The sequence below is a fragment of the Rousettus aegyptiacus genome, unplaced genomic scaffold (genome assembly GCF_014176215.1).
Source record: "Rousettus aegyptiacus isolate mRouAeg1 unplaced genomic scaffold, mRouAeg1.p scaffold_m13_p_3, whole genome shotgun sequence".
Lineage (NCBI taxonomy): Eukaryota > Metazoa > Chordata > Mammalia > Chiroptera > Pteropodidae > Rousettus > Rousettus aegyptiacus.
The window spans coordinates 146,428,293-146,454,677 of record NW_023416306.1 but is presented as its reverse complement, the minus strand read 5'-3'; the positions used below and the strand labels follow the sequence as shown (position 1 = coordinate 146,454,677).

The following is a 26,385-nucleotide window of genomic DNA, read 5'->3' as shown; positions in this document are numbered from 1 at the left end:
AGATACCCAACCACATCCAAATGTCTTTGCTCATATGTCACCTTCTCCATAAGTCTTTCCCAAACTATCTCAATTAAAAATTCCAGTACCCAATTACCATCACCATTCCTTGGTTTTCCCTCTCCTCCTTCCCTGCTTCATTTTTCTCTAAGCAATTACCTTCTAATATACATCATTACTTCCTTCTTTTATTATCTTTATCCTCCTGTCAGAATTTAAGCTCCATGAGAGTAGGGTTTAAAAAAAAAAAAAAAAAGAAAAAAAAAACTGTTTTTTAATCATTTAGAACAGTATTGGTCACATAGAAAATATTCAGTAATAACCTTTGAATAGATACGTAAATGAAAAGTAGCAAAAGAAAAATTTCAAAAATTTTAGATGATATGTTGATAATTTTTACATTTCACAAATCCAATTTCATGGTAGAAAGGATTAGGGAATAATCCTTAACAAGTTAAAGCTCTAGATTCATCCATTCTCTACACCCTTCTCTACACTTTGTGTTAACTCTTCTGTTCAAGGAATGCTTATGCATTATTTGCTTCTGAAAATTATAAAGTTAGGAATTTATTTCTATTTGTCAGAAAAGCATATATAAATAAAATATATCATATATATGCTTTAGAAATCACTTGTAATAATGGTATTGACTAAAAACAAAACATCAGCTGGAGGTTCAAAAAGTACTTACAGAAAATTGATCTATAATATTCAATAATAAGAACAATGAACAACAAAGGTATAAAGCTCTTACTATGGGCCAGACACCTATTTTATGTACTTTACATTATTTCATTTAATCCTCATAACTATTAGATAAGAAATGTAAGGCACTGAAAGATTAAATAATTTACTCAAAGTCACAAATTTCAGGAGTGCAGAGTGAGAGATCAAACCCACGTAGTGTGATTCTAAGGCTTAGGTTTTTAACTACGACACTAACAAATATCAAAGTAAGGGGTCTGGAGTACAAAAGTGTTAACTCTGTTCAATGTAAACATGCAAAATCAAAGTCTGAATAAGAGGAGAAAGAATTTTGGGAGTCAGAGTTATTTTCCAGTTTTGGCTCTATTTCTTACGAGCTTTGTATCCTTGGAAAGTTATTTTGACACCTGAGACTAAGTCACTTCATTTTAAAATAAGTATTATGATACTTTCCACATATTTTTAAAAAATGATCAGTGACAATACATACAAAGTAGTAATATAGGTAGTGGCTGCTTGCCACGGGCTGAATATCTGTGTCTGCCCCCAAAATCATATATTGAAACCTATTGCCCAATGTGATGGTATTAAAAGTTCGGGCCTTTGGGTCATGAAGGTAGAACCCTTCTGAGGATTAGTGATCTTATTAAAGAGACACCACTGAACTCTGAAGCCCCTTCAACCATATGAGGACACAGTGACAAGGCATTGTCTATGGACCAGAAAGAGGACCCTCGCCAGATACCAAAATCTGCCAGCACCTTGATCTTGGACTTCCCAGTCTCCAGTACTGTGAGAAATAAATTTCTGTTGTTTATAAGCTACTCAGTCTTTGGTATTTTTGTTTTAACAACTTGAACAAATTAAAATACTGCTATTTATACTAGAATGCCTCAGAGAGTTGTTTCAGAGCCTTTACTTTGTGTCCGAAGAGGAGCTACTAACAATTCCATAACTAAGAGGAAGGATCCACTGGGTATAGGTGATAGTATAAAAAATGATTCGATACCCAGTGCCTTATAACACCTTGAAGAAGGAGATTAATCAGTGAGAACTCATTTAGCAGATGATGACAACTAGCCCTCAATCATTGTGACTTATTTAGGAATATATGACATAGTCTCAGTTCTCTTTTATTCCTGGTTCTTAAATCATTTAGTAACAAAGCAATGGTCATGAACAGGAAAAATTAAGAAAAATTAAAATCTTATTTACTATCATAGAAAACCATTAGAACTATACACAATTAATGAGAGAATACCTGATAATAGCCCCTTTGAATAAAATAAAAATATTGATAACATATAAGTAAAATTCAAAATCATAGCAAAAGTTTAGAACATCTACCCAAGTAATAGTGGAATAGCTTTACACAATGCTTTGAGCAGGTCCGTCTGTGAAGTACTTCAGTCATTCATTTAACAGTACACTTTGCAGCTTGACTATTTTCATGTTTACCCTTTTTAAACAGGTGAGAGTCTATCTAACATGTGATGCGTTATCTTCTATATATTTATTATTCTCACTTGAGATCCAAAATACTTTCTTTTTATGAAAAAAGAGTAATTTTATTTGGATAAACCAAACCTACAACTTACTGCCTCCTTAAGGAATAAACTTGCAGTCTTACACACTAAACTTAAGTTTAACTTTTAAGTTTTTCCAATTAGAAAACAGAGGCCCCTATGGACTATTACATAGTCTACAATATTATTTTAAAGTTACTGGGGGAAAAGTCATCATCCGTAGGAAATTGTGTGAGTTGATCACGGAAATATACTAGAAGTCTTTAATCCTAATGGTGTTATACGGGCTAAGCTGGCAGTTCATTTAAATTATTTTCTTAATTTTATAAGCTTTTCCTATCACTCTCATCATACTCATTATTTTTTATATATCGTAGGTTTCATATATTTTAATGTGGTCATTTGCTTTTTCCTACCCATCAAATGGGAGTGATCACAAAACTTGTTGCAAGCCTCAACTTTAAATAGCGGTACTGTTTCTGGAGATGTAGTACAGGGGGATAAAACCCTGGTCTATCAGCAAAAGCCTGTTGAAGGAAAAAAGGAAATTCAATGTGTTCTGCATGGCTTTACGTTAAATCAAACATACTCACACAAATAGACAAAAAGCACTGCATTTCACTGACAATAATTATAAGGACCTCAAAAGGTAAAAATGCCATTAGGTCTAATTTAAAAAGAAAAAAATCTTCGAACATTAAAAATTAGAACAGTAAAAACATAAAAGAGAATGTTTTTCTAAGTTACACACCAGAACTATCTTGGAATCAATTATTCAAATTCATCCCAATCTCTGTCAAGAAAGTAGAATAACCAAGCTTATAAGTAGAAAGCCAAACAATGAAAAAAGTACACTAATTTTTATGTTAATGCAGTCAAAGTCTCAATGTAAGTCTAAATATGAGTTACTCTATTCCAATTGTCAAGTAAAATTAAACTTGCTTTTTAAATTTTTTTTCTTGGCCTCCCCATTGGAGATAATATAAGGAAGACAAGCCCAGGAAACAACCTTAAATTCAAACTAGTTCTTTGATGATTTGACAATGCTTAGAAGTTATCATCCTGATAAATGTATTATCTTTTGGGCAAAGACATGAGAATAATCAAAAAGCAAGTTTCTGTCGTGGCCCATTATTGGGAAACATGGTATAGAAATGCTCGGTTTTCAGTGACTCCACTCTAAATTAAATCAGGAAGTGTCCCCCAACTCCAGAAATCTGTCTGTCTTGGTTTTAACTATGACCATCTCAAAAAATATAGGAGCTGGGTGATAAATCTAAAGGCCTGGTATAAGACAAGGTAAAAGCCTGGGTAATATAATCTCAGGCAAAGTACCACCAGAATAGTGCTAGTCATTTCAGGGTAGAGTACAGATGCCTGAAGACAATTGGTAGAGTAGAACAGAATCTATGACTCTGACAGCAAGCCAGCTATGACAGGCAACAAATTCTCTATTTCAAAAGCTGAGCTACATTTATGTTCATTGTATTTTCTTTTATTATTATTATTATTATTTATTATTATTTATGCCTACAGCACCTGGTCTTCATAGGTGGTCTTCTATCCAAGTACTAACCAGGCCTGACCCTGCTTAGCTTCTGAGATCTGACTTCGGGCTTGTTCAGGGTAGCATGGCCATAGACCATAGACGGTGGCTCTGGTGGGGTGTGAACCCAGGACCTTCTACGTGTAAAGCAGACATGTTAACCACTACACTATGGAACCACTTGTATTTTCTTTTAATTTGCCAATTTTTATATTTTAATATTCACAAAACTCTTTTTAAATGTCCTAGTCTGTCTAAATTATGCCATTGAAGACCACAAGGAGAGTATTTTATTTACATCCAATTCAAAATATTAAAGAGAGAAATTCCCCAAGGGCTAGCACAGAGCAAATGTACTCCAAGCAAGAAAATCCCAAGGTGAAAGAAGCATGTTTGATTGTATATAAATTATGCCATAATTAAGTTGATTTATAAAGGGGAAAAAAATCAGTGTTTCTGTTAGACAAAGTTCTAAGAATGAAAGAAATCTCTTTGGAAGAAACAAAACTCCACATTTTTTCCCTATAATTAATGTCTTTCTGAACCAAAAAAGTGATTCATAGGGCAATCGGAACAAAAAAACTGATAAGACAACCTCTGATTTCTCAGAGAACACAGAATTTCAGAGAGTACAGAGACAACCTAGACACTATAATTTGGGGAAGTGTAAAAGTAAAATAAAGATTTTTGTGTGATGTAAAAATCATCTGAAGCAAACATAAATGTCTGTTTTAATTCTTACACTCAAAGATCTTAATCTGTTTGTATACTCATTAAAGGCTATTTCTCTAATGTTGGATTGTGCTTTGCTCATTATTTGTACCACGACATTCTAATCTGGCTGCCTGGTGTTAAATTACTACCCTATGCAGTTGTAACCCAAGTTCATTATAATTTCTGCAAAAGACTGCAAAAGAAATTAACTTAGACACCTTGGGTACCTTTCCATTTCTGTTCTCTGTGAAATACTATTATTTAACACACACTAAAAGGTAGTATCAGGAATCATAATATATTTAAAACAGAACTTAAAAAAGAAAAATTAACATTGATTTACGTCAACTTTTCAGGACCTGACTTTTTTCAATAGTACATCTATACGTCATCTCTACATATAGTAGCAAAACATATGCACAAAATAATTCTTTAAATAATTAACTTAGAAAAGACATGAAGATTAAATTCTCAAGTAATTTGATTAAATCACTCAAACTTTAAACATTCCATCAGAAGTCAACAGTCAAAATCTCAATACTATATAATCTAACCGACAAGCCTCTTCAGATTTGGATTTTCCTATAAAAAGGCTATAAGAAAAGCACATAAGCACATAGCTCCAATTAACAGAATCTTGGTGCCTAGACTCAGCTTTAAGGCAGAAAAGCATTAAGGACAGAATTAGTCAGCATTTGGTCTAATGGTTTAACCACGGCTTGAAGGCAAGCTAAGCTAAAATATTAAAGGGACTGCTAAAAGTGTGGCCTAATAATTCAATGCCCCTTGAAATTTATATTATCTAATTTCTGTAGATTTATTAATGTTAAAATGATTCTAATAAACTGATAGATTTTATTTGTAATTCATTTAAAACAGTAGAGCAATATTTCAAAATCATTACAATATTGCTGATGATGCTAATATACATGAATCTCTTGGTTGTGTGGTAATTCTTTCCCTTTCACAGTGGTAGGTTGTGTTAATACAACAATTTTTCTTTCATTGTTCACTAATGAGACAGTAATTGCCATCATAACCCTACTGGAAATATAAATGTGTAAATATAATATGCCTAAGGACAGGTTTCACTGTATTTATAATGATTCCCAGACACATTTTGTTCTGCATGAACACACCAACAACATAATGTTTTCTTTTCTGTGGAATATAAAGTGCGTATTTTCAGAAATGTGCAAACAGAAAAGAGAAATTTAACTAGGTAGATTTCCAGTTCTTCTTTCTAGCAATTAAGTGGAAAAGCAGTGAATAGAATACTTCCTTTTATCAAAAACCTGTTAACCTTTAATTAGAAACTCTAAAAAGTGGCTATTTTAAAGTCTTTACTATTTGAATTTGAAACATAACTGGCAGCCTCAGTATGAGTTCGAATGTACTATAATATAAAACTGTACATTCCATTTCAAATATCCATTTCAAATATCCATTTCATAAGTTTCAAAGTATTTCAAAGTATTATTGGCAGACATCACTACCTTCAAAGTTTCCTTAGGGTATAAAGGTTTCTAGAAATATATTTTAAATATTATTTTTCAGTGATATATTTTAGTTGATGAACTACTTTGGTAAATATTGTCCTTTGAGACATCAGGTATTCTCTTGATCCTAAATATGGTAGGTATCATTTATCATTCAGTAGGAATTTATCAAAGGTTCCAGTTTACCATTCTTAGATTCTTAGACTATAATATTTACTGAAAAGTCCTAAAAAATGTAATGTTAAAGTAGTACCTTTCATGATGTCCCAAATCTGACAAAAATTCATCTGCATGTCTTTGGAGTTCATTTCCTTCTAAATTCTTTAATTTCTTCAATTCACTTTGTAGAAAAAACCAGAGCTCTTTAGCTCCATTTTCAATCCTCCTCCGTAGGAGTTCATGATCCTTCCCCAGATCTGCAGTCAAAGGATAGAGAATACCAGCATTTCCAACATTTTGATAAAGGAAAATTTTAATTATTTGTGCTAATAGCAACATACTGAAGAGGAAAAACACTGTAATACCACATACCATTTCTAGTTTGTTTCTTATAATTTTCAATCTGTTCTTTGGCCTTCACAAGCTGTTCTTCTAAAGCACGAACCCTTCCAGAAGCCGGCCCCTGATCAATGGGGCCTTCTGGTATCCTGTAGTTCAGGGAAAAAAAAATGTAAACATTTAGCTTATCAATTATGCAACAAAATATATGGTTATTAAAGTTACATGCTAAAACATATTCATTGGTAACTCCAGAAGTCACTGAACCATGAAATATATTAGAAGTACCAAATGGAATTATCTTTCCGAAGATATAGGATAAAGCATAAATACTAGAATAATACTGAATGAAAATAAAAAAATAATCTAGCTCAGTGATCTCTGACCTTCTAGGAATTAAGAAACCTTTAGAACTGTTTCCTGAAAACTCTCATATCACTTAGAAAAAGACCTATCAGTGACAAAGAGGTAAATTCTTCATTAGTGTTGAGAATAACAAAGGTGAAGGAGAGGGTGATGAAAAAGCGTAAAGGGAATTAGAAAGCACATATCTCAACATGTGTCAATGTTCAAATATCAAATACAAATAATATAATATCAGGTTATGTATATCTGTGCTCCAATTCATGAACTCATAACCTTAAATTACTAAGCACTGGTTTCATAGGAACTGGAAAGACAAGAGAAGAAGAGGAAGTATATCAGAAAAAAAAAAATCCCTGAAGATTAATGTCCTGTTTTTATCAGAAACAAACAAAAAAATATCAGTCAACAATATACAACATAGCAGAGGAACTCCAAGATCTCTTGCTTATATTATCAACCTATCTGTAAAACTTCTTTCCAAACTGTATTGGTTTCTAACATGTTTTGTTTTTATGTGACTTTTGGCAATATTCTATACTCCATTTTGGTCATTAAAAATATTTACATCCTAATCCTGAAACCTGTAATTGCTTCCTTATACAATAAAAGAAACTTTAGGTGTGTGATTTAGTTACAGATCTTGAGGTGGGGAGATAGTTTTACATTATTCAGGTCAATCAAAATTGTAATTGCAGGTGTTCTTATAAGAGAAAGAGAGAGGGACATTTTACTACAAAAGAGGAGGTGATGTTGCTTTTAGCTTTAAAGATTAAAGACGGGTTCAAGAACAGCAAATGCAAGGAATTCATTGCTAGAATCTGGAAAAGGCAAGAAAACAGATTCTCCTCTAGAGCTATCCTAGGGAATGTGGCCCTGCTCACACATTGGGTTTTGGCCCAGTGAAACTCCTTTAGACTTCTGTCCTCCTGAAATGTAAGAGAATAAATGTCTAGAGTTTTAAGCCACAAAGTTTGTGGTATCTGTTACAGCAGCAAGAGAAAACTAATACACACACATGCACTTTTGCAAAATTATTGTTAAGATTAAATAGTGGCTCATTTTTCTATCAAAATCTATTTAAATGAGAAAATGTCTATAATAGTACTTAGCACGGTGTCTGTCAAAAAACTTTATCAGGACTACTATATCTGGGCTCAATCATTTTAGAGATGAGCTGTAACCTCAAAATGTCTAGAATATCTATTCAAACCATCACAATCATTTTAAGGGAACTTAATTTTTAAATTATGCTTGGCAGACTTCAATTCAGATTCAACTTAGTCCTTTGATGCGAAGACACTAAAACAGAATTTTAAATACTTTTTCTAATATTTTTATATAACGGATAAAGCCATTAATTACCTATATCACTTCAGAGTACATGTTTAGTAAAGGAGCTCTTATCACAGCTATACCATAGTAAATAAGGTATTCTGTAATTTTGCATAAAACTGTATTCATTAACATTGAACAGAAGCATGAAAAATCACCACGAATGTCCTAGGCCACAAAATTTGAATTAAACAGCCCTCATTTTTATATATACAAAGTGAATAATGATAAAACGAATAGAGTTGTTAGGTGCACAATTACCCAATTTATAAGCACAAATGTGTATACATTCATAAATGAAGCATTTTCTGCTGTATAGTTTTTTAAAATTAGCACTTAATCTCTTTCTGAATTAGATGACTGGTTTCTAAGAAATAACTTGAAAACAGAATAATACTACCTCTTGGAACTTATTTCAGCAGCAATATGCCACAGGACAAGGATGTCCTTTTCTAGAACACACTTTAGTGATACAAGATTTCAAACAATAGAAAGATATGTCTGCATGGAGGGGGTCCCTCATAGTTTAGAGTTTCTCTAGCGGGAAAAAGAGAGCACAAGGTGGATATCAAGCTTCTCCAGCATTCTGGATGCTTCCTGGGAGATCCCATAAGTACTGCCTCATGGGGGTTACTGGAAAAGTCAGCTAGAGATAGAGAAGAGGAAGGGCTCACAGCAACAATGCACGGATGTTGGCAGACTATGTTCCTGCCAGAGTGAGGCCTGAGTGGAGATCCCAATTAGTGGCTCTGATCATGTGCAGAGCTGAACCAGTGGCCCCAACTGGCCAAGGAGTTTGGTTTGTAGTCCTACCTGGTTTGGGTCACCAGTCAGAGTGCAGTCTTGGTGGAGGAACTCATTTTAGAGCCCCACCTAGACAGCAAAGCAAGGCAGCAGGGCCTACTCAACTCAACTGCTAAGCATAACCTCCAATCCCACCCAAGAGGGAGTCTGGCTAAAGATGCCAAGCAGTTGCCCAGTACATCCTACAGACTGCCTGAGCAGGAAAGCAAGGCATTAGCCTCACCCAACTGCTAAGCATACTCCAGTGCCACCTGCCAGGAAGAAAGGCCAGGGATCCAAGGCAGCCACAGAGCCCATTCTGCAGCCCCTTTCAGCCAAGAAACCAACCCAGCACCACCATCCTACTACTTACTGCACACAGCCTCCAGCCCAGCCTCACCAGGTTGCCCAACCAGAGATCCCAATCAGCTCTGGAGCCCATACTATAGCCCCACTCAGGCAGAGAGAAGCCAGCAGCCTTGTCCAACTGCAGAGCATGGCCATTGGCTCTGTCTTACCAGGGAGCCCAAACAGTGACCCCAGGCAGCCCCAAAGTCCAGCCTATGGTACTGCCTGGCAGTGGAACCCAGCCTACAGTCCATTCAGCAACACAACACAGCTTACAGCCCCATCCAATTGCTAAGCACCCCACCCATCTATGAGGTAGACCTGGCAGCCCTGCCTGACCGGGAAGTCCAGAAAGAGACAATGTCAAACAGCAGAGCATAGCCAATAGCCTATAATTGCAGAGCCCAGGCTGCAGCCCTGCCTAACTTTGAGGCACAGCTTGCAGTCCCATGTGACCAAACAACAGCACAGTTCCATTAAGCCAGGGAGCATAGCTTGGAGTCCCATCCAACCAGAGGTGATTGCGGAGCCCAACATGCATCCCTGCCCAACTGCAGGGTGCAACCAGCAGCACCACCCTGCCCTGCCAAGGAACAGGGCCTACAACCCTGCCCAACCAGGGTGACTGCAGAGTCCAGCAAGCAGCCTTGCTGAAATTCAGATCCCAGGCAGCAGTTCTGCTTGAATGTGAAGCCTAGACACTAGGCCACCAGACAGCAGAATGACAACACCCTTCCACCACCTTAGAGCATAGGCAATGACCTCATCCAATTAGAACCTTCAGAACAAACGCTGCTTGCCTGAGGCTGCTACCACCTGCCCATATAGAGTCCCAGATTGAGCTGACTGGTGAAGGTCTTTCTCTGCCAAAACAAATTTGTAAAGGCTAGAAAAGAGATGGCTTCTTCAAATGAGTAGATACCAACACAAGGATACAAGGGTCACAAAAAACAGGTCAACATGACACCACCAAAGGAAACTAATGAAGCTCCAATAACTAACTCTAAAGAAATAGAGATCTATTAACTGTCTAATAAAAAATTCAGAATAATCTTAAAGGAATTCAGTGAACTCTAAGAAAACAGACAACTAAGTGAAATTAAGAAAATAATGCATGAACAAAATGGGAAGTTCAACAAAGAAATAGAATTCAATAGAGACCATCAACATCAGACTTGGCCAAACAGAAGAAAAACTAGTAAATTCAAATACATGTCATTTGAAAAAAAAAGTGAAAAAGAGTGAAGAAAGCCTACGTCATGGGATTGCATACGAGAAATGAATCAACCTATGATTACGGTAGTCCCAAAAGGGAAAGAGGAGAAAGGGGCAGAAAGCTTATTTAAAGAAATAACTTCTAAAATCTGGGGGGAAAGATCATCTTCTCCAAGACACAATATAATAGAATTCTCTAAAATCGGAGTCAAAGAGACAATTCTAAAACAACAAGAGGAAAAAAATCTTCACATTCAAAGGAACGCCCATAGGCTATTAGTGGCTTTATCAGCAGAAACACTGCAGGTCAGGAGGGAGTGGGATGATATATTCAAAGGGGCCGAAAGAAATATATCAACAACCAAGAATACTTTAACTGGCATAGTTGTCCAAAAATGAAGGAGGAATAAATACTTTCCCAGAGGAATAAAGACTTTCCCAGAGTGGTGAGTTCATCACCACTAGACCAGTCTTATAAGAAATGCTGAAAGGAAAGGATGCTAATTAGTAACACGAAAATAAAAGAAAATATAAAACACAGTGATAGAATATAGTCAAATTCAGAACACTCCAATACTATAATATGGAGGTGTTTTAATCATTTCATTCTGGTATAAAGGTTAAAAGACAGGTATTAAAAAGAACTATAACTTCGACTATATTTAATACCTATACAATATAAAAAGATATAAATTGTGACATCAAAAACATAAAATGGAGGTGGAGGAATAAAAATGTAGAGTTTTTTTATATGATCAAAATTATGATCAGCTTAAAATACCATTATATCTATAAGATGACTTACATAACCCTCATGGTAACCACAAAACAAAAACCAGCAGCAGAGACACAAAAGATAAAGAGTATCCAAGAATACCACCGAGGAAAATCATCAGTCACAAAGGAAGACAGCATGAGAGGGAGAAAGGAAAAAAGAATGTACGAAATATCCAGAAAACAAGGAAAACAAAGGCATTAGTAAGTCCTTAGCTATCAGTAATTATTTTAAATGTAAATGAATTAAATTCTCTAATCGAAAGGCACAGAGTGGCTGAATGGATAAAAGTACAAGATCCAAATATATGCTGCTTACAACAAGAGACTTACTTAGGTTTTAAGGACATGCATAAATGCTCAGAGTGAATGGAATAAAAACAGTCTATGAAAATTGTAACCAAAAGAGAGCAAAGGTAGCTATATTTATATCAGACAATATAGACTTTATGTCAGAGATCATAACAAAGACAAAGAAGTTCATTATAGAATTATAAGAGGGTCAATCCTTTAAGAGCATATAACAATTATACATATATATGCACCCAACATCGGAGCACCAAATATATTAAGTAAATATATTACAGAGCTGAAAAGAGAAATAGATAACACTAAAATAATAGTAGTAGACTTCACTACTACTGTGGAAGTCCACTTTCAACAATGGATTGATCATCCAAACAGAAAAATCACAAAGGAAACATTGGCCTTGAACAGAATAAACGAACTTCATAGACATATACAGTCATGCACCCCTTAATGACAAGGTCGTATTCTGAGAAATGTGTTGTTAGGTGATTTTGTTGTCATGTGAATATCATATAGTTACAGAAATCTGAATATTATATAGCCTACAACACACCTAGGCTATATGGTATAGCCTATCGCTCCCACCCTACAAATCTGTACAGCATGCATTGTCCAAAAACAACACAAGATTAAATCAAGCATAAGAAAAAATAATATAATCAAGAGATATAAACAGAAAATGCATGAGGCTGCTGCTGGCATAACATGGCACAGAATACCTTTTTGTAAAAAACCAATTAATTAATTTTTTATTTTTTCTTTTATAAGTGGAAAAAGTACACTCTAAAATAATGATAAGAAATCTAACTATGGGAGAGATGAGCACATAGTGTAAATAACCATATATGTATATATGCCTTACTGTTAAAATGTACAGCTGAAACTTATTGGATTTTGTTACCATGTCACCATAAAAAAATTATTAATTTAAAAGAAAATAACGATAAAAAATATATCTAGTAAATACATAAACCAGTAACATAGTCATTTACTATCATTAATATTATGTACTATAGATAATTGTATGTGCTATACTTTTATACAACTGGCAGTGTAATAAGTTTGTTCATGTCAGCATCACCACAAACGTGAACAACATGTCATTCTATGATGTTAGGATGGCTATGACATCACTAAGTAATAGGAATTTTTCGGCTCCATTATAATCTTATGAGACCACCATTATGTGGTCTGTTGTTGACCAAAATGTTTTATGCAACACATGACTATACAGAACATTGCATCCAACAGCAAGGGAATATACATTTTTCTCAACATATGAAACATTCTCCAGGACTGATCATAAGTTAGGCCCCTCCAAAAAAATTTAGAAGACCAAAATCATATCAAGCATATTTTTCTGACAAAATGGTCTGAAACTAGAAATCAGTAACAGGAGAAAAACTGAAAAAAACACAAATATGTGAAAATAAAACAACATGTTCTTGAATAACAACAAAAAAAATGGATCAAAAAAAGGCGGGGGTGAGGGGTACAATATATCGAAACATAGGATTCAGAAAAGCAGACCCAAGAGGGAGGTTGATAGTGATAAATATCTACATTAAAAAAAGAGAGATCTAAAATAACCTCCCTAAATTTACACCTTAAGGAAATAGAAAAAGAACAAACTAACACCAACTTAGCAGAAGAAAGGAAGTAATAAAGATCAGAGCAGAAAGAAAGAAGAGGGAAACAGTAGAAAAGTTCAATGAAACTAAGAGTTGGTCTTAGAAAGATAACCACTAACAAACTTTTGGCCAGACTTACCAAGAAAAAAAGAGGACTCAAAAATTATAGATGAAAGAGAAGACATTACAACCGAAACCACAGAAATTAAAAGGATCATAAAAGACTACTACAAACAATTAAATGCCAACAAATTGGACAACCTAGGAGAAACTGATAAACTCCTAGAAACATACAAGATTGAATCATGAAGAAATAGAAAATTTGAATACATTAATGAGTAAGAGATCGAGCCATTAATCAAAAACCTCACAACAAAGAAAATCCTGGACCAGATGGCTATACAGGTGAATTCTATCAAACATTTTAAGAAAAATTAATTCCATTACTTCTCAAACTCTTTCAGAAAATTAGAGAAGGGGGACACTTCTAAAATTATTTTATGAAGCCAGCATTACCCTGCTACCAAAACCAGGTAAGGACATTAAAAGAAAACGGCAAGTCACTATTCCTGATGAATATAGATGAAAAAATATTCAAAGAAATAATAGCAAATCAAATTAAACAGCTCATTAAATGGATCATACACTATGATCAAGTAGGATTCATCCCTAGGATACAAGAATGGTTCAACGAACAAAAATCAGTTGCATTTGTATACATTAACAATGAACTACCAGAGCAATTAATATATTAAGAAAACAATGCCATTTCCAATTACATCACAAAGAATACCTAAGAACAAATGTAACCACAAAAGTGAAAAATCTATATACTGAAAACTATAAGACTTTGATGAAAGAAACAAAAAAGGCAAAGAAATAGAAAGATGTCCCACATTCTTGGATCAGAAGAATTAACATTTCAAAATATCGATACTATCCAAAACATCTATTGATTCAATGTAATCCCTATCAAAATTCCAATGGCATTATTCACAGAAATAGAAAAAAAAATTCTAAAATTTGTATGGAACAGACAAAACAATATTGAGAAAGAAAAGAGTTGGAGGCATCAAACTTCCTAATTTCAAGCCATTACAAAGTGATATAAACCAAAACAGTATGGTATGAGGATAAAAACAGACATACAGACCAATCGGACAGAATCAGGAGCCAAGAAATAAACCCTCACAAATATGATCAACTAATAACTGACAAGGGAGCCAAGAATACTCAATGAGGAAAGAATAGTATCTTCATTTAATAAATGATGCTCGTAAAACTGATAACCACATGCAAAAGATAAAATATGACCCTGATGTTACACCACTCACAAAAATAAACTCAAAATGAATTAAAGACTTACTTATATGTAACACCTGAAACCATAAAAATATTGGAAGAAAAAAACAGGGGAAAAGTTCCTTGACATTGGTCTTGGCAATGGTTTTTTTTTTTTTTTTTTTGTCTTGTTTTGTATATGACACCAAAAGCAAAAGCAACAAAAGCGAAATCCAACAAGTGGAACTATATCAAACTAAAAAGCTTCTGCACAGCTAATGAAACAATCAACAGAATGACAGGCAATCTATAGACTGGAATAAAATACTTGCAAATCCTATATCTGATAAAGGGCTAATGTAGAAAAATATATAAAGAATTCATGCAACTCAATAGAGAAAAAAAAAATCGGATTTAAAAATTAGCAAAGGACCTGAATAGACATTCCCCCCCAGAACACATAAACAGTCAATGGGTGTGTAAAAAGGTGATTGATATTACTAATCATCAGGGAAGTAGAAAGCAAAATCACAATAAAGTATTACTTCACACTTGTTAGAATGGTTGTCATCAGATGGACAAGAGATAGTTAAGTGTTGGTGAGGATGAAAGGGAAAGCCTTTGTGCACTAGGAATGTAAATCGATGCAGTCACTATGGAAAATAGTATGGAGGTTTCTCAAAAAATTAAAAATAGAATTACCATATGATCCAGCAATCCCACTTCTGCACACATCCAAAGGAAATGAAATCAGTATTTGAAAGGATACTGCATCCCCATGTTCACTGCAGCATTATTCACAATATGCAAGACGTGGAAACAACCTGTCTGACAATAAATGAATGGATAAAGAATATGTGTGTATACACACACACATACTGGATTATTGAGCCATAACAAAAAAGGAAATCCTGCCATTTGTGACAATACGAATGAGGGCATACTGTCAAGTAAAGTAAGTCAGACAGAGAAAGACAAATACTGAATAATCTCACATGTTAAATCTAAACAAGCCGAACTCAGAAAATTGGTAGTCGCCAGAAGTTAAGGAGTAGGGGAAATGGGGAGATGTTGGTCAAAGGGTACAAACTTCTAGTTATAAGAAGAATATGCTCTCGGGAATCTAATGTATAGCATATTGATTGTAGTTAATAAAACTGTACTGTATACAGTCAGTCTTCACTTAACATAGGTCAAAAGGTTCTACAAATTTAAGCCATATGCAATGAAATCAATTTTACCATATGCTAATTGATATAAACAAGAGTTAAATTCCTACAGTGTCTCATCAATGTTATAAGGAAAGGAAGTTGAATGAAAAACAATGTTGACTGAAACTTTATCAAGGACCTGCTGTATGTTAAAGCTGCAAAGAGAGTAGATCTCAAATTTTTCATTACACACACACACACAAATGGTGTGAGATGGTTGTGTTAACTAATCTTATTGTAATCATTTTGTAATATATATGTGTATCAAATCATCACTTTATATATCTTAAACTTATACAATGTTTTATGTAAATTTCATCTCGATAAAGCTGATAAAAACTGGCATCAGGCAACAAAGGGCGGTGATTCCCAGAGAATAAATACAAATGGTGAGAGCCTTGCTATTGCCCCAGTTTACTGCCTTGAGAGAATTTCCAGAATATAGAGGTAGAGCCTAGTAAATTTCCTGAGTTGAAGACATAGAGCTAAAAGACTAAAGAGCAAGACAGCTAGAGTTTGGATGATAAAGTACCATAGAAAAGAGAGCTGAACAAAGAGCAAAATCCAAAAAGATGCAGAGGTACCACTTGAGAATCAGTGTATGTAAGGACTACTCAAAGCTGGGAAAATAACTATCTAAAAGGATCTGTGGGAGCAGTGCCTGGCATTCATACAAGGTTGAGAACAGCTCCTGATTCCACCGGCTAGATAAGAAAACTTCATGATTTATGGGCATTGGGTACAATGCTCAAAGGATTTGACCTCGGTAGTGGGAAAATTAACCATAGACTAAATACTACCTGTGTCCTGCGTAACAATTCTTAAAAGGAAGACCCAAAAGGATCAAACCATTATCAAGTAACTTAACTACATCTCAGAACAAAGTTTAAGAATATTTTTAAGAATACAAATGTACCTAGTAACCAACAAGGTAAAGGTCATGATGGCTGGACTCCAACAAAAAATTACCAGGCATGCAACAAAACAGAAAAATGTAACCCATAATAAAGAAAAAAAATCAATCAAAATAAACTCAGAAACAACATAGATATTAGAATTAGCAGATAAAGATGTTATTATGACCTTATTTCAAATGTTCAAAAGTTAGAGACAAAGAAGATACAAAAAAGATACTAAACACATAATAAAGACCCAAGTTAAACTTTTAGAGATGAAAACTACAATGTCTAAATTGAAAAATATAATAGATGGAATTTATTGCAGATTACATACTGTAACTTTTACTTTAAAAACTAATTGAAAAGAGCAAATGAAACCCAAATTAAGTAGAAGAAGGGAAATAAGAAAGATTGGACAGAAAATAAGTAAAATGGAAATAAGTAAAACAATAGAGAAAATCAGTGAAAATAGAAATTGGTTCTTTAGAAAAAATAAAATTGATAAATTGATTTTTAGCTCAGCAGTTCAGACACTTTCCCCTCAAAGGCCAAATAGTAAATATTTTAGGTTTTCCAGGCCAATAGGCAACATGAAAGTCATTATGTAAGCACATGTATAATCATTTAAAATGTAACCATTTAAAAGCATAAAATCATCCCTAGCTTGTGGGCCACTAAAAAAAAAAAAAGAAAAAAAAAAGGTGGCTGGTAAAATGTGAACCATAGGTCATAGTTTGCCAATCCCTGCTCTAGTCAGACTGATCAAGATACACACAAAGATTACAAATTATCAACATCTGGAAAGCGATGACACCACTGCATGTTCTACAAATACTGAGATAATAAATATGAAGAACTTTATGTCAATAAATTTGACAACTTAGATAAAATGGGCAAATATCTTGAAAGACAAAAACAACCAATGATCACTCAAGGAGAAATAGATAACTATATTGCTTTATATCTATTGAAGAAATTAAATTTAATCTTCCAACAAGGAAATCACTAGTCCCAGATGGCTTTGCTTGTGAAGTCTGCCAAACATTTAAGAAAGAAATAATACTAACCCTCACAAACTCTTCTAGAACACAGAAAAGAAGGGAATACTTCCCAACTCATTCTATGAAGTCAGTACTATCCTGATTGCAAAACCAGAGAAAGATATTACAAGAAAACAACAGACTAATATTCCCCATATTAGTACACACACAAACCTCTAAAAATTAAAAAAAAAAAAGGTTAGAAAATCAAACCCAACCACATGGGGTTTATCCTAGAATTACAAGACTGGCTTGACATTCAAAAATAAATCAGTGTAATTCACCCTATTAACAAAATTTTTTACAAAACACATATGATCATCTCAAAAGACTGAGAAAAAGGGCTTGACAAAATCTGAAATCCATTACTGATTTATTTTTTTAAACAACTCTCAGCAAACTAGGAAATTAAGCAAGTTTCCTCAACCTGTTAACAAGCATCTATGAAAAAATCTGCTAACATCACAGTTAACGGTAACGGAATGAATATTGTTCCCCCTAAGATCAGAAATAAAACAAAGATGTCCTCTCTTACCACTGCTATTCAGCACTGTACTGGAAATTCCAGCCAGTGCAACAAGGAAAGAAAAAGAAACAAAAGGCATCTGGGTTGGAAAGGGAGAAAGTAAAGCTATCTTTATTCACAGATGACATGATTATCTATGCAGAAAATCTGATAGAGCTTAAAAAGTTTGCAGAATACAAGATCAGCATATAAAATTCATTGCATTTCTAGATTCTAGCCAAAAAACTGGAAATTAAAATTTAAAAATACATTATAATTTACAAAATCACCAAAAAGTGAAAAAATAAAATATAAATCGGGTAAAACAGGTGTAAGACTATATAAACTGAAAATTATAAAACAATGCTTGAGTGACTTTGTTTAGAAATTGAAAACCCAATTCCAAAATTCATATGGAAATGTAAAACCCTAAAACAGCCTAGACAAATCTGAAAAAGACTGAAAAAACTAAAAGATTTACACCATCTGATATCAAGACCTATTGTAAAGCTACAATAGTCAAGACAGTAAGGTTGGACAGAAAATACGTAAAATGGAAATAAGTAAAACAACAAAGAAAGACATAGAGATCAATGAAGCAGGATAAAGAGTCCGGGAATAGGCTCACACATATCTGTAAGACTGAAGTTTAAAAAGTCACAAAGGTAATTTACTAAAGCAAGAATAGCTTTTGCAACAATAAAATTTTGGGAAGAAAACAAGAAATATACCTTTATGGTCCTCAGTTAAGCAGTTTTCTTAGATACAACAGAAAAGTATAATCCATAATAGGAAAAACTGATAGATAGATCTTTGTGGAAACTAAAAGCTCTTCTTTTAGAAAGATACTGCTGAGAGACTAAAAAGACAAAACACACACTAGAAAGAAAATATTTTCAAATCCTCTGTTAAAGGACTTGTAGCTAGACTGTGTAAAGGGTCCATCATCAGAAAACAAACCAACCAAAAGAACAAAAAATTGACAGAAAGATTTGAACAGACACCTCACAAAAAAAGATATAAATTATTAAATAAGTACATTAAAAAATGTTAAAAATCATTAGTCATTAGGGAAATGCAAGATACGTATACTGTAGAGCTGGCCTGGTTTAGTGCGTGTATTTGATATAGTAGAACACAAAACAGAGTTTGTTGCAGATGATCCTCATGCTCTACTGAGAAAGCCTTCAAAGCCAAGGTGTTAGGTTTTTATGAGATTTGATGTATATTTTAAAAATATAAAACTCTCCTGAATAAAAGATTTGATGAAAATCTTTATTCAAACATGAAGTTGTCCTTCTAATACACCCAAACATAAGCCCCACTCTAAGGGAATTCAGTGGGTCTGTCCAAAAAAGATGAAAACCAATAAACTCCTGCTTTGCAGTCAGAATATGGATGAAAAAAAAAAAAAAAACAAACAGTGAATTTATAGCCTAAGTGGAACAATTACGCAGCTCTCACAGAGAAATTAAACTTTTCTCATCAGAAATATTTTTAATAATTCATTTAAATGGATTGCCTTTCTTAAGCACTTTCAACAATTATGGCATGAATGTTAGAACAATAACAATCTTAATTAAGAAAAAGAACCTAGGCACAAATAAACATTAAGAATAAACAAAGGATCATAAACACAGTTAATTTTAAAACTCATCACAAAAAAACTATAAACATTTTCGGTTATATAATTTAAAAACATAGAAAAAATAATTTCTAGAAGAAATTATATCATCAAAATAGATCCAAGAAGAAACAAATAGAATCAGTAGTCAAAAATCTATTTTTTAATAGTTATATGCAGCTTAACAACATGGGTATACTGTGAAATACATTGTTAGGTGATTTGGTTGTATAAACATAACCTAGATGTCTAGCCTAGTACACACTCAGGCTTTGTGGTGCACCACTGTTGTATATGTGGTATGTCTGTTGATGAAAATGTTATTATGTGGCACATGACTGTATTTGAGTTTCACAAATCTTCATAAAAGTTACCGAAATTGAAGTTTTCTAGGGAATATAAAAAGACGAAGTTCTAAAATTCCATCCTGAGATTGGTATAAGACTGACATAAACCTAGTATAAAGGTCGAAAAAGGAAAATTAAAGACCAATTCAATTAAAAACTTATTTTCAAAATCCTAAATGGTATATTAATAAATATAGCAATGTTGCAAAAAGTACATCATGACTATCTAGATCTTTATCCCAAGAACATCAGATTGGTTTATGATTAGAAAAGCTATTAATGTAAATTTGTTTCATTAAAGGAAATAAAATTACAATCTCCACAGAAACAGAAAAAAAAATACTTTTGATGAGATTTAATCTATTCATTATCAAATTCTTAACAAGGAATGGCATTCATAGTAAATATCACATCCCATGTATTACATAATCGGAAGTATTTTTTTTTAAAGTTAAGAACATTAGAAGAGCTGGCTGCCATCACTGCTTCTAATCACTATTGTACTGTAAACTGTAGCCAATGTAGTAAGAAAGAAATAAAGCCTAAAAGCAAGGGAAAGGAAGAAGTAATTATTTGCAGATGATATGATCTTTAATGTTGAAAATCCAAGATAATCTACAAACTAACTGCACTAAGAGAGTTCAAGGAAATCACCAGATACAATATTAAGGTATAAAAATGAGTTTAATGTTCCTAAACAATAACTACAAATTACAAAATGTTTCTTTAAAAAAATATCATTTAAATAGCAACAACAAAATGATAAAGTGCTAAGGAATGAATCTAACAAAAAAGCAAAAAGATTTGTATAGGAAAAAATATTATACATTTTCTGAAGAAGTAATAAATCCCCAAATTGATCTATAAATTAGATGTAATTCCAACAAAAATAACAAAATAATTTTTTCAATTGAAATTGACAAGGTGATCCTAAAATTCGTATGAAAGACCAAAGTTCTCAAATAGACTAGATAATTTTGCAAAATAATAAACTGGGAGGATTTACCCAATCGGATAACAAAACATAAATTTATAGTAATGGAAACAGTGTGATACTGGCATAAGATCAGGTAAACAGAACAGAATGAAGTGCCTAGAAATAGATCCTAACATATTTGACAAAGGTATTCTAAATTACTAAAAGATAAATTGTTAAATAAATGATTGCTGATACAACTGGTTTCCTACTTGGAAAATGTTAAAATTAAAATCATATGACAGTCAAAACTTAAAAATTTAGAAGAAATTTACATTTTTCATGACCTTGGAAAAGAATTTCTTAAATAAGATTTTAAAAGCCCAAACCATTAAAAGACTGTTAAATCTGACTGACTTAAATAGAAATAGGAATTTCTATGCAGTAAAGTTCATAGGCAAGTCACAGATGCAGACAAGATAATGGAAAATAGATCATTATCTAGATTATATAAAGAATACCTTCAAATCTATGAGAAAAAGACAATCTAATAAAAAAAATGTGCAAAGTATATGAGCTAGCAACTCATAGGTGAGGACTTTATTGATTAATAATCCTAGAAAGTAAAATAAATAAGATATTCAAATTAAAAGAAAACATTTCTCACCTATTAGATTGACAACAATTAAAAAGTGTGATATTGAGTATTGGTGAGACAGAGAACCTGGAACTCTCATATACTGTATTAGTTTGGTAGAGCTGTCATAAGAAAATACCACAAAGTAGATGACTTAAAGAACAGAAACTTATTTTCCCATAGTTATAAAGGCTAAAAGAGTCCAAAATCAAGGTGTTGGCAGGCTGGACTTCCTCTGAAGCCTTTATCTTTGTCTTGCAGATGGACACCTTCTCCTGTGCACTCACCTAGTCTGTCATCTGATGCCTCTCTTGTGTGTCCTAATTTCCTCTTCTTTTAAGGACACCAGTCAGATTAGGTTACGGCCTAACCTGAATTGCCTTATTTTAATTTAACACCTCTTAAAAAGCCCTAGTCCAAACACAATCACATTCTGAGAAACTAAGAGTGAGAGCTTCATAATTCAGCCCATAATGTTTACCAAAGGTAGGTATATAAAATTAGAACATACATTTACAAAATATTGTGAAGTCATCCAAAGTTTAAGATGCACATATATTAAGACTCAGGCATGTGTCCTAGGTAATAATAACCCTAGAGAAACTTCAGCATATGTACACAAGAAGACACTAGATATTCATCAACAGAGAAATGATATATCTAGAGATCATTCATAATCTTGCATAAGTATCACAATATTGAGAGAAAAAAAGTCATAGAATATGCACATAGTATGACACATTCATATAAATTTTAAAAACACATAAAACAATAACTTTCACGCATACATATTTAATAAAGAATACAAGTGCGGACAGGAGGTATTATACAACACTCAGAACAGTGATTACCTCTGGGAAGGGAGAAAGGAAAATATGATTGAGACAGAGAGTAATATCTTTATTTCTTTCCAGCAATCTGAAGCAAATATAGCAAAATATCAACATTTTTTTCAATACGAGTGATAGGAACATGAGATTGTACTATTTTCTGAGCTTCATATATGTATTAGACATACTCTTTAACTGCGGATACATCCCTTAATGAAACTAAATAAAAAGCAGGCAGATGCTTATCATTAATGCTATTTAACTGGCATCATATAATACTATATATTAGAATACTGTTATAAAAATATCAAGTGGAATATGTTTTAATTAAAAGAGATTAACCAACATAGTTGTTCATCATTTACCTAAATTTTTAGTCATTGCTACATAAGACCAGAGCTGCTATAAGATCATTTAACCCAATAAAGAGAATTTAAAAAAGAAAACAATCTATAAAAATAATCTATTAATAGTGGTGGCCTGTCAATAAACTAAAACTAACATAAATATGGACTATTTATAAATATGAATTAAGCTGGCTAAAAACTGGAATGCTACTCAATTACTTACAGATGCTCTTTTTTTTTTTTTCAGTTAGAATTTTAAGTGGCCACTCATGAGACAAAAATATTCCCAGCAAAAGTACAAAATATAATTATATTTATTCCGATGTCGAGCTTTGCCAAGAGTCTGTCAAATTAGATAGAAGGAAGAGACGGCCTTCTATCTATTGAGAGACAGTATCATTTTATTCAAATGAACTGCTTCTTGTGGCTAAACTGATTCCTTTTATCTAAGTGCAAAAATTTGAAATGGAACCCAAGAAGTAGAAGGGTTAAGCAACAGTGTCAGTTTTAACAAAATAATCACATGGGATAATCTGTATGCAAATCCAGCTGTAAGATATTGTGGTATTAACATTAAATAGGTCTCAGCCTCAATTCTTCACGGAAATCTGTGACCATGTTTATTTTGACAAGTGAAAGTATAAACCTGATCATTCTTTCATCATTCAGCAGCCAAAAATAAAACAGTCTAGAATGAGAGTTGTCCTTGCTCACTTCAAATATGACAATAGTACCCCTGTTAAAGTTTTTGGATAAAATCTATAAATCAGGGTAATGAGTGATTGCTTTAATAATTCAAGATTTTTATCTCCAAAATTTTTTGGACAAAGTGTAATTGCTTATTTATTTGCTTGTTCAACATACTGCTAGTTTTCTTTAAATCTTATTTACTTAGAGTTTCAATGAAGATATAACACATGAATAGAGGTTTCTTTCTTGATTAAGGCATAATATAATAAATAACAAATGAATAACAAATCCAGTTCCTATGGACCCTTATTAGAGGCAGTTACTGTTGACAGTAGTGTCTTATGTATTTTTCTAGAAATGTTTTATGTATATTTGTGTGTGTGCATATACATATACATACACACACATACACACACACATATATATCTTATACATATAGTCTATATATAGTAATTATATATACATGGCTATATTTATTTCATGGAAACATCATAATCTATTTAACCCATCCTCTACTGATGGTGATTTAGTTTGTTTCTACAACTAATTATTTAACGTAATTGCTTGTTTGTCGCCCCTCTCTACTACATTCAAATCTGTCAGGGCAGTACTCTACATCTAGCACCTGACACGCTCTGTGACACAAAGTAGTTGCTTCGTAAATATCTTTTGAATAAATGAACTAACAAACAAATCAGACTACTTATCAGAGGCAAGAAGGAAAAGAAAAATGAAGTGGTAAAGGCAAAGAAAAGAAACAAAGCTGTCATTTAGCCAGCTAAAGATCAGTGAGAAGTGAAAATAAAGCATTTGTAAAATTGAAATATGAGTAAATGGAAAATCCAATTACTTATTCAAAAATCAAATTGACACTTTTTATAAACTCATGCTTTGCATCAATAAATGAATAGCTTTAAAGGAAAAGAAGTGCCTAAAATAAAGGTTGTGGGACATTTAGACATATTACACTAGGTTTTATTGGTTAAAATAAGTGTCCAAAAGTAGCCTTGATAAAAAGTTATTCTACTTTTCACATCTATTGGTGTGGGGAGAAATTTCTATATTTCAACATTTCTCAACAGTAATAGATAATTTTCTTCCTGTATTCAAAAGGGCAAGAATCTTTGGTGAACATATCTTCTAGGCATTGAATTTCCAGCAGATTAATGAATTTTTGTCAGAGCTTATATAACAAGTAGAGCTGACAAAATAAACTATTCTTGGAAATCTCTTCTTACAAACTGAGAAAGCAGTGAATAGCTTTATTAAGAAACAGAAAGACCTTGGTTCTCTACCAATCCACACTGCAAATCTTGTAGATGCAAGGTTCAAAAGTGGGTTAAAATGATAAAACTACAATTACTAGTTTACTAAGTGAAACAGAACCCTTAGGACAAAATATTGAAAAGACACTTGGAAACCTTTCAAATCAGAGTATCTCTGGATGTCTGGCCCAGGAACATAACCTCGAATTCTTCTAAGGATAGGATTCCCACAACAAGGTGGTAAGGCTTTTTCATATCATATAGGCCCAGACTTGAGTAGCTTGCTTATAACCCTGTACAAGTCATTCCCTAACATAAGTAAGAATGTAGAGCTTTTCAGAAAATATTCACATCAAACTTAGACTATATTAAAATAAATAAAATTATTTTTTGGAAAGTAAATTTCCTAAAGGGTACTTTTGTCTTCTTTCAGGCACATCTTCAATTTTTAGTAACTGCTTTAAGATAAAGCAGAGTTAAATCACTGTTAAAAGTGTGCAGGAAAGGAGGAAAAAAACCAAAAGTAATTCTTAATGAGTTTAGGTTGTTTTCTTGTCTCCTCTCCTCTGATTTCTTTTCAGAAAAATGATTATCTTATTTATATTACTGATACTAGAGTAGACAACATATTCTGAAAACATATCTTTTTTCTATTTTACCAGTACTGATACCTGAGTCTGTTTTTACTTGTTTCTCATTTATAAGGTGGGAAACTGGGCTTAGGCAAAAATTAAGTTTTATGTTCAGAGGCTTATAAAAATTGTTAAAACAATTAAATTAAATATTTGTAAATTTTACATTAACTTCTGAATAAAATATATCCCCCCAAAATATTTCAGCCTTTGAAATAAATAAGTGTACTATTAGAGAAACATAACATTATTTTCCTCCACAATTCGATAATGAAAACAAACTGTTTAATTAGGGAAATGAGGGTAAGACCTCTACCAAATAAAAACACTCAACTACAGTTTAAAGCCTGGATTTAAATAGACTCTCCAAAAAATAAAAATAGAATCTATGAAAAAAAAAAAAACCAACAATGCATACAAATATATACAAATATACGCACAGACACATCTAACAGCAGAAAATGCATACGCTTGCATTCATAATAGAAGTCTCTTAAGGTAAAAAAAATTGAAAGAAGGTTTGTGACTATAAAGTTTTTTGTGTAAGGGTGGGGCTCATTAGTCCATCTGACTGCTTACCATCAAACTGCTGGTTTCCCACGGGCTCAAGTTTACAAAGCAAGTTTTGTGTTGCTTTTTTAAAATTTATTCCCTACTCTTGTTTGTTCTAACATCAATAATAAAAAATGATAATAAAGTAATAATAGCTATTATCACATATGGTATTCATATTAACTTCAAGGCACCATGTTTAGCATTTAAGATAATTATTTCATTTACAACAACTTACAATAATCATAAAAAAAAAAAAAACAAAAGTATCCTTACAGATAAGGAAATGGAAGTTCAGAGAGGTTAAACAACTTTGTTCAAGATTCCAAAGCTAGTAAATGGCGTAGCCAGAATTAGATTCCA

General features: G+C 32.9%; 1 protein-coding gene across 11 annotated transcripts in view; it reads right to left on the bottom strand.

The window, feature by feature from the left end:
- FUT8 (fucosyltransferase 8) overlaps positions 1-26,385 on the bottom strand; it is a 265,395-nt gene that overhangs the window by 64,984 nt on the left and 174,026 nt on the right. For all 11 annotated transcript variants that reach the window (XM_036217863.1, XM_036217871.1, XM_016131252.2 and 8 more), the window contains 2 exons: positions 6,522-6,637; positions 6,244-6,406 (listed from right to left, as the gene is read on the bottom strand). In XM_036217863.1, the coding sequence (XP_036073756.1) occupies positions 6,244-6,406; positions 6,522-6,637 (279 nt within the window). The remainder of the gene's footprint in view (positions 1-6,243; positions 6,407-6,521; positions 6,638-26,385) is intronic.